Source organism: Hemiscyllium ocellatum, chromosome 29 (assembly GCF_020745735.1).
Source record: "Hemiscyllium ocellatum isolate sHemOce1 chromosome 29, sHemOce1.pat.X.cur, whole genome shotgun sequence".
NCBI lineage: Eukaryota > Metazoa > Chordata > Chondrichthyes > Orectolobiformes > Hemiscylliidae > Hemiscyllium > Hemiscyllium ocellatum.
The window spans coordinates 26,044,742-26,059,639 of record NC_083429.1 but is presented as its reverse complement, the minus strand read 5'-3'; the positions used below and the strand labels follow the sequence as shown (position 1 = coordinate 26,059,639).

Here is a 14,898-nt window from a genome sequence, read left to right as displayed (position 1 = left end):
TTTGTCCATGCCGACCAGATATCCCAACCCAATGTAATCCAGCACCTGGCCCATATCCCTCCAAACCTTTCCTTTTCATATACCCATCCAGATGCCTTTTAAATGTTGCAACTTTACTACCTTTCGCCACTTCCTCTGGCAGCTCATTCCATACACGCACCACCCTCTGCGTGGAAAAAGTTGCCCCTTAGGTCTCTTTTATATCTTTCCCCTCTCATCCTAAACCTATGCCCTCTAGTTCTGGACTCCCCGACCCCAGGGAAAAGACTTTGTCTATTTATCCTATCCATGCCCCTCATAATTTTATAAACTTCTATAAGGTCGCCCCTCAGCTTCCGATGCTCCAAAGAAAACAGCCCCAGCCTGTTCAGCCTCTCCCTATAGCTCAAGTCCTCTAAACCTGACAACATCCTTGCAAATATTTTCTGTCCCCTTTCAAGTTTCACAACATCTTTCCAAATGGACAATATTCTATCACACCCATATCGTATAGATGGTGAACAGGCTTTGGGGAATCAGAAGATGACTTACTTGCCATAGAATTCACAAGATTTGAATAGGTCAAATTAACTTTCTAATTTGTTAGGAGCTGGCACTCAGATTAAAAAGGCCAAATTCATAAGGAGTCTAAACAAGACTGTAAGATGTGATAGTTTTCTTTTCAATGAAATATAAATGAAGCATGTTCAATTATTGGTTGACGCAATCTTCCAGATTACTGACTGGCAATGACGATTAGGTCTACAAGATCCCTATCTGTCTCTGCTCATGAAGTTCAGGCACATCCAACAACATCCATGTCCAACATCCAAAACATCCATGGCCAATAGTGCCCAAGAGCATTATGAGACTAAACAGACACAAAACTAAAAAAAAAGCGAGCGTTTGGAGCAGGTGAACAAATGTGACCAAATTGTAGGTTTGAGTTGATTTTAAAGAGAGGAAGAAGTAGAAAGGTAAAGAGGGAAATTCTGATCCTAAGACTTGGGGAACTGAAGGTAGGTCCACCAGCAATATTAACTTTGCCTACCTGATTCTGATTGGTCCCCATTGACGGCTGCCTCATCTTTCGCCTCTCCTCCGCTTTCATCCTCTCCCTTTTCAGCTGCTCCAGAGTTGCCTGCTCCTTCAGACGCTTCTGCGGAAGTGTCCCCCTCACACTCCGGCGTGCCATCTGCCTTCTGCTCAGCCTCTTCCTTCTCTCCCCCCTTCAGCTTCTTCCTGGTCATGTGGCCACGGAAACTCGCCTGGATTTTGGCAGCAGCTGCATTAGCCTCCTCGTCATCCAGTGGGATATCGAGAATATCCTCCTCCTCGTGCTTTGTGCAGGTTTCTTCCTTATCAGCCTTCATTGAATGCAAGGAGAGGGAAGAAAACAAGTTTTTAGATATGAGTGATTCACAAAATCCTCGCTCTCCCAAAATAAACTTTCACTCATCTCCAAGCAAACATCTTGAAGATAAAGTATACACATTGAATTTTATTTGGTTTGGAGATTACTACAAAAACCAATTGGATTTAACAAACAGTGGGTGTTCAGCAGCAGACTGCAAAGGCAGATCTTATGATACAAATCCCTGTGCACCGTAATATTGTATTTACGTGGGTGAGCAGAATTGTTCTTTACTTTCTCCCACTCTGGGTATCCAGCCTCCCTCCTACACTTTACCTCCTTCTCCAACACATTCCAAGTTGATAAAATAATGTTTTTGAAAGGAATGCACAGCTTGGGTGAACAGCAAAGAGACATGGCCAGGTGAATTTGGAAGAAACTCTCTCATCCATTGATCTATCCCATCCTCTCTCCTTGAATTTGTCAGTTCCATAGTCGATGCCTGGTGTGGTGTCAAGCCATATATGAAAAGAAGGAAGCTATCTTCTTCATGGTAAAGGGGTACAGCTTAGATACATAAACAGGGAGCAATGATAGTGAGGAAATAGATTCCCTGATGATGTACAGCCTCCAGAGAGGGAAGCAACAGCATTGATCTCTTGCTAAGTGTAGTATATATAGCTAGTATCCATGACCCTCATGATTTTATCAACCTCTATCAGCCTCGATGCTCCAGGGAAAACAGCCCTAGCCTATTCAACCTCTCCCTTTAGCTCGAATCCTCCAAATCTGGCAACTTCCTCGTAAATCTTTTCCGAATGCTTTCAAGTTTCACAACATCTTTCTAATTGGACAATATTCTATCACACCCATGTCTTATGGACGGTGAACAAGCTTTGGGGAATCAGAAGATGACTTACTTGCCATAGAATTGCCATAGAATTCCCACAAGGGTTCTTGTGGTGCAACAGCAGTGTCCCTACCTCTAAATCAGAAAGCCATGGTTCAAGACTTACCCACTCCAGAGGCATTTCTTAATGTTTCTAAACAGGCTGGTTAAAAATATCTGCAAAGCTGGTACAATGTAAATAAATAGTTACCCAAAAAAATCAAAGAATCCAGCAGCATCTCTTCAGTAAACATTGTAACCAATGTCTTCATAGTCTAAGTGAGACATTATTTGGAGAGCCATTGCAAACACAATGTCCATAATTCTGGTTTTCATTCAAATGTGGGACATTGGCATTGCTGGCTGGCCACTATTTATTGCCCATGCCTAGTAACCCTTTGAGAAGGTGATGGAGAGCTGCCTTATTGAACTTCTACAGTCCATGTGTTGTAGGTAGAGCTACAACAGTTAGGGAGGGAATGGTCCACTTTTACACTGATGTGATTCTGTGACAACCCACACACCACCAGTGCTTCAACCAAGAAAATGGAAAATCAGCCAGGGTCATTACTTGATTATTATTCCAAAATTACTGAGAAAGGAGCAGGAGTGGACATCTGGCAAGTACAGGATTGGACTCAACTCTAATTCAAATCAGTGTCTGCGACAATCACCATCTAAGCCCATAAGTGAGGAATGATTAGCAGTTGAAATACCAGAGGGATATGAGGGAAAAAAATTGCAGTATGGAAATAAATTAAAATAAGATTCAAATTTATGTTTCCTCAGACATATGTCTAATATTGTTACCATTGATATAATAATATTTTTAACATTTGAAAGTTTAGTCTGCAATCATCGGATTCGTAGCAAACTCTGACTACCCTACAATTTCATAATTCTCAACTGTGATGCCTGTCTCCTGCTCACATCTGGAATTCAATTCACCTGAGTGGTAGAATAATCACTGACTAACAATTGACTTTGAATCTAGAATCAGTTGCCAGGATGAAATGCTCATAAAAATAATGATTTTAATTGAGACATGTTCAAGCAGTTGGAAACTGACTTCTGACTAATTCATAGACTTGTGTAGAATTCTACACAAGTAGAAACTGAGCAGATGGATTCTTAGTGAGGCAACAAGAATTACCAGAACTTGAGATCGTAAGTGTTTTGGTACCATATTAATCAATGTTAAAAATCACACAACACCCAGGTTATAGTCTAACCTTGGTTTTGTGTGATTTTTACCTTTGTACATCCCAGTCCAACACCAATCCCTCCAAATCATAGTAATCGGTGATATACTGAGGCCGGATTGAAAGACACAATATAAAAACTGTATAAAAGTGAATAATTGTATCCAGGTCATACTGCAACTGATCGAGGAGTTTTTGGTATATGAAAGAGTAAAAATAGACTTCTGTATATCATTGATGTCCGTCACCTTAATAGGTACAGAAAGAGAAAAATATGTAATTAGTGGTGAATGACATAGACTTTATTCTGCAGATCTGCATTTGGAACAGCTCGGTAAAAACTCTGATGATGCCTAAACGGCTGTACTTTTCCAGCACCACTAATCCAGAATTTGGAACAGCTCGTATGAAATAAAAGTAACACTCTCTGTTTTTAGAATTAATAATTACTCCAACATAAAAGTAAAATACTGCAGATTCTGGAAGCCTAAAATAAAAATGGAATAATCTGGAAATGCTCATTGGATCAAGCAGCTTTTCTGTACAAAGAGATTTAACATTTCAGTTGATGAATTATCACCAGAGCGCTGATAAAAGTTTCTGATATTAAAGATAAGATTTTAAAAATCTGTTCTGTCTGCACAGACTCTGGCAGATTTCCAACATTTTCTGTTTTTCTAAATGATTCCTACTATTCCAAGGTGTGGTATCAATATCTAGCGATTTCATGGTTTACCCATCATCCTGTCTTTCTTGAAAAGAAGGAAATATTTAACTGCCAGGCTAACGTATTCAGGCTAAAACTGACATCAGATTTATTCAAATATTGAGTGTCAGTCAGTAATGGAAAGCTACATTAAAGTGCAGATAAAAACAACCAATGGGCTGAAGTACATGTTCCAGTAATTATAAGATCAGAAAGACCTCTGCTAATGTGGCATCAAGTCTTTCTGATCTGATCAGTATGTGCAGGAGCTTCTGCTATGGCAAGTACCTAATTCTAGACCCAATAAAACCTCTTTATTTTATCTCATTTTTACGTGTACAGAGAGGTTCGAGTTGCTCTGCAGCCAATTTTGTGGTTAGTTGAGCAGGATCTCAATGCAATTACACAAGGGGTTCATTGCAACAACTATAAATTCCATAGCCCAAATTAATTCATGCAACTTCAATGTGTTCCATGCAAACTTTGACAATGATACATCAGACAGGCAGGCTGAAAACTAGCCACCAGGATACACGAACACCAACTAGCCACCAAAAGACATGACTCACTGTCACTACTATCCTTACATACAGACGAAGAAGGACACCACTTTGACTGGGACAGCACATCCATCCTAGGATTGGCCAAACAGAGACACGCACAAGAATTCCTAGAGGTCTGGCATTCAAAGCAGAACTCCATCAATAAAACATCAATTTAGACCCAATTTACCAACCTCTGAGAGAAAGAACCAGAAATTATATACTCACAACAACAGACCAAGACACATAAATAAAAAGCAGGACAGAATACCAGTGCTTCACCAGAGGCTCACTGATGATGTTACCGAGCATGGTGACGAAACATGTGAGAACAAACCTTCCAGTTCAGTGAGCAAACTTACATCCTGAACCCCAACATGAGCTATATATCTTCTCAAAAATCACAACGATAGGTCTATAGAATGCAGTAGTTTCTTGTAGACCTCCACAATGCCTATTAAATATCTGCATCATATAAATTTTCAATTCATTAAATTAAGAATTCAGGTCAGAAAATTAATGGAGAAAACAACAACACTTCCAAACTTATGAGTCTGAAACAAATGGTGACAAAATACAGCAATTATTGTCTGTCAAGGGCCCCAAAGGAAGTGGAGGGAGTTGTCATTCCATGTGCTATTGGGCAACAGAGAAGTAAGGTGGGTATCTACAGCAAAACCCAATAGCTGACTGGAGAGAAAGTGAAAAAGATATAGAGGATACAGACAATGAGATACACATCTGTAACAAATAAAAATTGAAATAACTGCAAATGACGGAAATCATCAACAAAAACAGATATTGAAAATCTCAGCAGGTCTGGCAGTATCTGTGAAGAGACATCAGAGTTAACGTTTCAGGTCCAGTGATTTTTCCTCAGCACTGACTCATCTGTATAAATCTGTAGCATTGTTATCAGTTATGAACATATAAAGTCTTGCCTATTAGTACATTAGTATGCTTATGGCAGACCCCAGTTTTTATGTGAATCTTTCCATGTTGTATTGGGAATTATTTCTCACACAGTCTATATCCATACCTACTTTGTACATACATTTTGAAATTCTCTGGAGTAAAGTTGAATTGGATGCTAAATTTCCACATTGAAACATACAGCCTGTGAAGTATACGATTTCTTTCCCCATTTTGCAGCTTCGGTAGAGCAAGACTGCTACTATTTCAACCTAAATGGAGTGTTTTACAACTAACTGATACTATTCTTGGGTGTAAATGTGTCAATAGAGATTCTGAAACTTGTCAAAAGAAACTACCATTTATTGCTGAATGCATGCACATTCCAATTCTCTTACGGGGCTCATCGTAGACAACCAGCACTCACACTGGAATCAGTATTATTTCATAGGTGAGGTAGTGGCTTACAGTGACACTTCAAGGGGCATCAGCTGCAGAAGGATAAAGCTGAATGTAGGTCTAGCCCACATCTTTTGCTTTATTTTAAAGTCATCCCTAAGACTCCATTGACACCACCTTCTAAACCCATGACCTCGAACATCTAGAAGGACAAGGGCAGCAGACACATGGGAAAACCATCACCTCCTCCAAGCCACACACCATCCTGAATCACATCACTGGTCCTCCACCAACAGTGCATCAAAATCCTTGAAATCCCATCCTAACTGTATTGCCTGTGTACCTACATGACGTGGGCTACAAGAATTCAAGACAATGACTTGTCAAGAACAGTTAAGTTTGGGTTGCAAATGCTAGTTTTGCCACCGACAGTGACACCCCAAGAGCAAGTATATAATATCCATGCTGGTGGGTGTGCTCATTTTAATCTTTCCAACACACTCTTCCATAAACATCACAATCTTTCCATACCACCCCTTTAAGATGCTGCTGCAGATCTACGATCAACACCAGATTTCCAACCCGCAAAACAGAGAGCTGCCTTTAAGAAGCACTGTAATTATGTGACACCTAACACTGCATTCAGTCAGTCTGAAATATAGCTTAAGTGTTGAATAGTCAACCAACTTGGCCTTTTTCGGTTTTCAAGTCAATTTCTTGTAATATTTTAAATATCGTACAACCTGAAAATAGAACATTTGATATGTAACATTTCTTTCCTTATAAGAATGAGACCCTTCCTGTCTTTGGTAATTCATTATTCTATGATGTCTCAATTATAACATTGCACAGTGGCACGATGGCTCAGTGATTAGCACTGCTGCCTCACAGTGCCAGGGTCCCACGTTCGATTCCAGCCTTGGGTGACTGTCTGTATGGAGTTTGCACATTCTCCTCATATCTCCAATTTCCTCCCACATTCCAAAGAGGTGAAGGCCAGATGAATTGGCCATACTAAATTGTCCATAATTGCTAACTGCATTAGTCAAAGGGGCATGGGTTACTGTTCGGATAGTCCATGTGGACTTGTTGGGCTGAAGGGCCTATTTCCACACTGTACAGAATCCAATCTAATCTGTGTGTGTGTGTGTTTCATTTCTGAATATAGCACAAAGTATGTTGTGGATTTGCAAAGTGAACTATTTTAGCTTCCAGGCAGAAGCAAAGAGAGCAGCGTGTCAAAAATGTAACATTGAATACTGCATTCAGTTGAACTAGAAATAAAAGGAAACAGAGAAGCAGTTTTACTGGGTTGCAATTAAGAATAGGGCAGAGTCATAGAGTCATAGAGATATGCAGCATGGAAACAGACCTTTCGATCCAATGCATCCATGTCGACCAGATATCCGATCTAATCTAGTCCCATTTGCCAGCACTTGGTCCATATCCCTCCAAACTCTTCCTATTCATATACCCATCCAGATGCCTTTTCAATGTTGCAATTGTACTAGCCTCCACTTCCTCTGACAGCTCATTCTATACACACACCAGCCTCTGCGTGAAAACGTCGCCCCTTAGGTCTCTTTTATATCTTTCTCCTCTCACCCTAAACCTAAGCCCTTAATTCTGGACTCCCCAACCCTAGGGAAAAGACTTTGTCTATTTACCCTATCCATGCCCCTCATGATTTTATAAACCTCTATGAGGTTATCCCTCAGCTTCTGGTGCTCCAGAGAAAACAGCCCCAGCCTATTCCGCCTCTCCCAATAGCTCAAATCCTCTAAGCCTGGCAACATCCTTGTAAATCTTTTCTGAACCTTTTTAAGTTTCACATCATCTTTCTGATAGGAACGAGATCCAAACTGCACATAATATTCCAACAGTGGCCTAACCAATGTCCTGTGCAGCTGCAACATGACCTCCTAACTCCTGTACTCAATACTCTGACCAGTAAAGGAAAGCATATCAAACGCCTTCTTCACTATCCTATCTACCTGCGACTCTACTTTCAAGGAGCTATGAACCTGCACTCCCAGGTCTCTTTGTTCAGCAACACTCCCTCGGATCTTACAATAAAGTGTATAAGCCCTGCTAAGATTTGCTTTTCCAAAATGCAGCACCTCGCATTTATCTAAATTAAACTCCATCTGCCACTACTCAGCGCATTGGCCCATCAGAGGATTGAGAAGGAGGGATTGAGAAGAACCCTAGAAAACTCTGTCAAATTTGTAGCATAAAGCAGAAAGGTCATCAAATGAATTTCCAGGTACCTAATAACCCCTCCACTGACAAAATCTGTGGTACTGGATTTAACCACCTGTTAAAGAATCAATAATAAAGGAGAAAGATGATTTTTAACTGTATCAGTGGTTATTCTTCACCGAAACATCCTCTCACCCCTCTCATTCTATTAGTATAACATTCCATTTTCATTCTTACTCATTTATTCATCATATTTCCCATTAAATATTTTCATCCTTGTATCCTCTGTTATTCCTTATGGTACTGAGTTCCACATTATAACCATTACCTGGGCGGGAAAGTTTCCTCTGAACCCACCATTGAATTTGAAAAGTATTTTCTTAGATATAGGGCTGTTAATTTTAAATCATGCCTCCACTCAGCAGATGTTATATTTGTCATTTCCAACCTTCAAAGGAATTTCATGTCTAGAATTCACTTCTGCACAATTTAGTATGGCCAATCCACCTCTCAACCATGGGAGGAAACCAGAGCACCCGAAAGAAATGCACAGAGATGTGGGGAGAATATATAAACTCCAAACAGACAGTTGTCTGAGTATGAAATTGAATCCAGGTCCTTGGAACTGCAAGGCAGCAGTATTAACCACTGAGCAATCATGTGGTGAGTCCGTTTGAGTTTCTGGCCAATGATAATCCTCAGGACGTTGATAATTCAGTGATGGCAACACTGTTGAATGTCAAAAGGCAGTGGTTAGATTGCCTTTTGAGTCACGAATGGTGCTGAACATTATGCAATCATCAGCGAACATCCTCACTTCTGACTTTAAGGTCATTAATGAAACAACTGAAGATGGTTGGGCCTAGGACACTACCCTGAGGAACTCCTCCAGAAATGTCCTGCAGCTGAGATGATGACCTCCAACAACGACGACTATCTTCTTATGTGTCAGGTATGACTAACCGACAGAGAATTTGCCCCCAATACCCATTGATTTCAGTTTTGCTCAGGGTCCTTGATTCTACACTCGGTCAAGGGCTGTCACTGCTACCTGACCTCTGGAATTCAACTCTTTTGTTCACATTTAAGCTAAAACTCTAATGAGGTCAGGACCTGAGTGTTACTGGTAGAACCCAACTGGGCATCACTGAGCAGGTTATTGCTGAGCAGGTGCTGCTTGATAGCATTGTTGATTACACCTTCCATCACTCCACTGATTCAGGAGTTGTTTCAATCTCTCTTTACATGCATGAAGATCCATGTTTCATTAAAGATTCGCTGGAACCAGTGTGACAAAACTGAGAATTTCTCATGACTATGGGTACGCAGAGTGATTTCTATGTGTTGGTATGCATTCCATATTACAAGCTTTGTCCACTACATTAGATCCTTTATGATGTAATCCATATAAGATCAGAAGAGAAGTACTTCCGTGCACAATGGAATACATACTAATGATGAATACTATGTATTTTTCAGTCTAGTGTAAAAGGTAGCTCAACATAATGCCAGATATGTTCTGTATTAATGGAAGTTAATGGTGGATTCTCCTGGTAAGGCGATCTCTTTGTAGCTGTGTCTTACAGTGGAGGTGAATTATCTGTGTATTATTCACTCAGGGGTCAGCAGCATTTTATAATGACTGAGGAGTGTAACACCACCAGAATCAACTCCTTTATCTTATTATCTCCAAGAGAATTTCAATTGTGCCACCTGAATCATGGTACATTATCACTTTCCAAATAACCTTGCTCCCTTGAAAAGCTGCAATCAACCATATCTCCCCCTAAATAATGCATATAATCATACCTAAGTGGGAATGATTTTTTAAATTCATTCATGCGGTGTCACGATTGCTGATTGATCCAGCATTTGTTGACTATCCCTGGTTGTCCTTGACGAGCTGCCTTCTTGAACCACTGCAGTCCATTTGGTGTAGATAGACCCATAATGTTATTAAGTAGGTGATTCTGAGATTTTCCCTTAATGATATTGAAGGGACAAGGATATAATTCCAATCAAAAGCTGGAAAAGCTGAATAGGTCTGGCAGCATCTGTGAACAGAAGTCAAAGTTAAAGTTTCAGTTCTGGTGACCCTTCCTCCGTTTTGAGGCAGGGTCATTGGACCCAAAACATTAACTCTGATTTCTCTCCACAGATGCTGTTAGATCTGCTGAGCTTTTCCAGCAACTTCTGTTTTTGTTTCTGATTTATGACAACCACAGTTCTTTTGGGTTTTTAATGATAGAATTCCAAGTCAGTATGGTAAGGGCTTATAGGTGGTAATATTCATATGTATTTGCTGTCCTTGCCCTTCTGGATGGTGTGCATGTGTGTTTTGAAGGTTCAGTCTGAGGAACCTTTGTGAATTTCTGCTGAGCATATTGTAGATGGTACACACTGCTGTGACTCAGCATCAGTGGTGAAGGGAGTGAGTGTTTGTGGATGTGGTGCTCGTCAAGCAGGCCGCTTAGTCCTGGATGGTGCTAAACATCATGCATTATGCATTAATAAGATGTGTATGTGTGGAATTAGTTTCTTCAAAAATGTATGTAATGCAAGTTTCCTGCTATGGTGACAGAGGGTGGTAAAAAAAATGAGTTTAGACAACCTCGTTATGGATGTAATTAAAAATTATTACCTCTTGTCACTAAGCTTGGCTAATTGGCTTCCTAGAAACAACACACACACACACACACACACACACACACACACACACACACCTAGCAAGGTTGTCCCCAGGGATAAAATGAGGACAGCTACAATTAACAATAACCAGTTATTCATGGTAATGATGCATTTTTTTGCACAATAGCTGCTTTTATTTTAAACGATTCAAATTCTGAATTTCCCTTTTGATTTATACCACTCCTGGAGATAATGATTGCTCGAGTGGCAAAGTCTCCTGGTCAAACTGACCCATTCTCCACTTGCCAGCTTGGTGTCAGCAGGCACTGGGACACCTTACTGCTGAGTGCAATCCAACCCGTACTCAACAACCATATACACACACTTCCAGCAGAGACCAACAGATGGTAAACAGGAAACTGGCACACTGGCTAAACTTAACTCTCCCTATCACAGGAATGCTGACAACATTTTTACACATCAACAACACTTGCACTTGTCCAGCACCTTCAGTGAATTAAGGCATCCCAAGGGAACCTTTTTAATTTGCCTGGCTAAGTACTGTATGTTACAGTGTGCTAGCATCAAGAGAGCTTTATAAAGCAACCCTTCTTTTCATTTCTTCAGCTTGCTCTCAATTCACTGAAATGGCCACAAACCCATTACATTATTTAGCCATTACTGATCCACAATCAGTATCCGGTCCTGTGGGTATATGTATAATTGAGATCGACGAGCTAATTTGTGTTACCTCAGATCAAACTTTTCCCACAAATGTAGAGATTCTTATAGCTTATACATATCATACGACAAGTATTGGTGGAGGAGGAATTGCCATAACTTACTTTTTAAACTGGCCATTACAAAGGGGATTCAATGAAAGATGATAGTGTTGGCTGGCAATTTCAAAATGATGGAACTGACAGGGAGCAAAACGGTGGTTGTGCTTGAGGGTGATTTGATGACAATGCATAATCTAGCACTCACAAGTCACAAAGAAATTAATTAGCAGCATTAAATACATCATGAGTTCCAATCCCACAAATTGGTAATTGACAACCTTAGAACCTTTTAAGGCAACTGCCTGCAAGTCCCTTTCATAAGACTATAATGAAAGCCAGCAATAAGATACCTGCTTCCCACCACCTTGTTGGTGTGGAGTAGATCAGGATTACAAAGGAGAGAAAATATTTTAAAGAGTAAAAGACCCCATCTCCAAGAATCAAAAGAACAATGCAATCATTATCTTGCTCTTGGCATTTCCAGGCAGCATTTGTCAGTTGGACAAATTCACTGATAACCCTCGGGTATGTCCAGACCTTAATGTAAGACTCAATCCCGATTGATATGCCTACTGAGCTTCTGCCCAGTGGATAAATGGAATGGGGAGTACATTGAACTTCCATTTCTGATTCTTAGTACTTCAGTTACCTGAAGGCAATTAACTTACTCCTCCTTCCCACCCCCTCCCACCACCATTTTAGGGAGGTTTATTTGTGATGGAGGAGGCAAAGGAAGCAAATCAAGGCAAGAGGAAGCTACTGCTCCTCAAATAATTATGGCTTCAAACCTGCCACTTCGTATATGTTAATTTTGCAGTGTATACCGGGAATTTTAAATGGATATATTGCTTCTATTTTGGATGCATATCCTGTTGATGATATATATATAATTCAAAACATTAAGGTGCTCCCAAAATGATGATAATCATCATATCACCAAAACAAACCCACTAGGACTGAGCTTCCAGGTTGGTTATGCAAATTAATTTAATACATTACTGAAAATAATATCAAGTAATTGTAGAAGTCTTTTTAATTAGAAGTCAGACATCCTATTGTTACAGTAACAATGAGTGGTGACAGTGTTATCTCGACACTTTCAAAATTCTTAACATAAAATTACTTCAAAATTAATTCAAAATGGGCATCGCAATCTGAACTCATTAGTCTATTAATCACTGAGTGTCTTCTGGGCTTTCCACATACTTTCTAATACTTCAGATCCCATTATTTATGAGTATGTAAGTAAAAACCAGGAAGATCCAACTCGCTTCAAATATCTATCAGGTTTTGCGTTTTGTGCCCCTAATTGGCAAATTATTCCAAACTTGCTTTTTGAGTGAAGATGTTTCCTGAGACCTGCTTAAAATATACAGTAAGTCATTCATGCTGATACCCACACGTCCAATATTCCGGCTGGTTTTAACATGTCAATCCCACGAGCTATTTTGTACAACAGATATGAGCACCGTAAGTTTAAAATTGAGACAAACTCCACACCACTGTCATGTTTTTGGATCTTAAAAACACCTCCGTTATCTGCAAGTACTATCTTTTTTGGAATGTTGTGGAAGTACCTTGTCTGGGTAATGATCCAAATGTCAATTTCAATATGATATAGCCAATGCCTCTTCCTGGGTAGAACTTTGGTGAAGAGTATTTGTTGAACATGTATCAATTTTTAATTCAAATATCATATCATGTGATATCACTAATGACACACAGAAAAGCAATTTGCTTTGATTTCAAAATGTTTTTACAAAATAGTTACTTGATGGGAGCAGCAACAAGAAATCAGCACTTGAAGAGTTAAAAATGCAGAAAGTCTCTTCATCTATTCTTCAGTTAAAACTTCATTTCTGAAGTGCATCTTATTAAGAACTGCTTTTATATGAAATATGAAGCCCACGGTACAAACAGCATTGTTTGAAACCAGGCAACTCAGAGCTCTGGCAAGGCGCCACTGTATCAGATTGAGGTACTTTTAGTTGCATATGAATTTTATAAAATAAAAAAAATACCTCTGACAGTCGATGCCTTAATTGTGATGATAAAAGTGATATATATATTGAGATTCCTCCCAAAATACATTGACACCAGTTATTACCCTTCTGTTCAGTCTATCTCACTGATCTGCTTCAGTACGAGTTTACAACTAAAGGTTCTATAATCAACACTTAAATTCAGCACACAAATCACATATAAATAAGCACAAAAATGGACTAGAAATTATACATACAGTACAGCAATCCATCCTAAAACGAGTGGGTATTAAAGTCTGAAATCTGCTGCTGGGTTTAGTTACTGCAGGTAAACAACAGGCTTGAGAGCGAGTGTTGTACTCTCTGGACACTTGCTGTCTTCCCTCTCTCTCTCTTTCTCTCTCCCTCTCTCTCCCTCTCTCTCTCTCTCTGTCTCTGTCTCGATTTCTCTCAATATCTTCTGGACTGATTGGTTTCTGCAGGTGTTAAAACTAGACCATCACTGATTACATAACCTTCGTCATTAGCTGAAACGAACCTATCACCAGCCCACACAAAACTTGGGCTCTTTCCATGCACAATTCTAACTGGCTCTGCCAGTGATGTTTTTCACCAGTGAATGTTATTTTTTTTCTCCTTTCCTCTATTCTCAGCAGACATGTTGCAAGACAGTTACAGATGAGCTTCGGTGTTTCACAGTTTTTTCTGTCCTCATTTTTTCTCTGTATTTTTCATGTCCTTTCTCTTTGAGCTCCCACGCATTTTAAGCCTCTGTGAAATTAATTCCACAGCCTTGCATTCCAATTTTGAGCTAATTGTATGGATATTTATTTTTCCATTCTGCATTAGTCAGAAACATATTTTCGTAGCATAAGTAAATATCGTTGCCTTCCAAATTACTTAGTAGCAATAATTGATCATTTTAGTGCATGCAGAACTGTTGTGTGAACATTTAGGCAAGACAAAATAGGAATGGCATCTTTCAGTCCAATTTAAAGAAGCATCTAGATACGACTATGAGCTGATATAAGCAGAAGAATCCTTTTGGTAATCGTGTGTTCTACTTGCTCTTACATCAGCAGCATCTAGGATGGGAGCTTTTTCCTCTATTTCAGGATGCCTCTTTAACCTTTGAAAGTGCAGAAATATCCACTATCATTAGTACTGCATGGGAAGCCATTCAAGTAAATCTGGTTCCTTATCCCTCCTGAAACTCATATTGTTCCATGGCTGGAAATGCAGCATCAACTCTCTCCAGTCACTACCTTTTCTGTATTAGACCAGAGCTATTTTTAAGCAGCCTCCAGACATGTAGAGTTTG

General features: G+C 39.7%; 1 protein-coding gene across 1 annotated transcript; it reads right to left on the bottom strand.

Annotated features, from left to right (window-relative positions):
- Positions 1-1,101: 1,101 nt before the first annotated feature.
- Positions 1,102-13,965, bottom strand: LOC132829513 (neurogranin-like). The gene is made up of 3 exons (XM_060846732.1): positions 13,835-13,965; positions 1,162-1,346; positions 1,102-1,105 (listed from the first exon to the last, which is right to left on the bottom strand). Exons 1-3 carry the CDS (start codon positions 13,847-13,849, stop codon positions 1,102-1,104), a joined length of 204 nt encoding a protein of 67 aa, XP_060702715.1. The 5' UTR covers positions 13,850-13,965.
- Between the last annotated feature and the right edge of the window lie 933 nt (positions 13,966-14,898).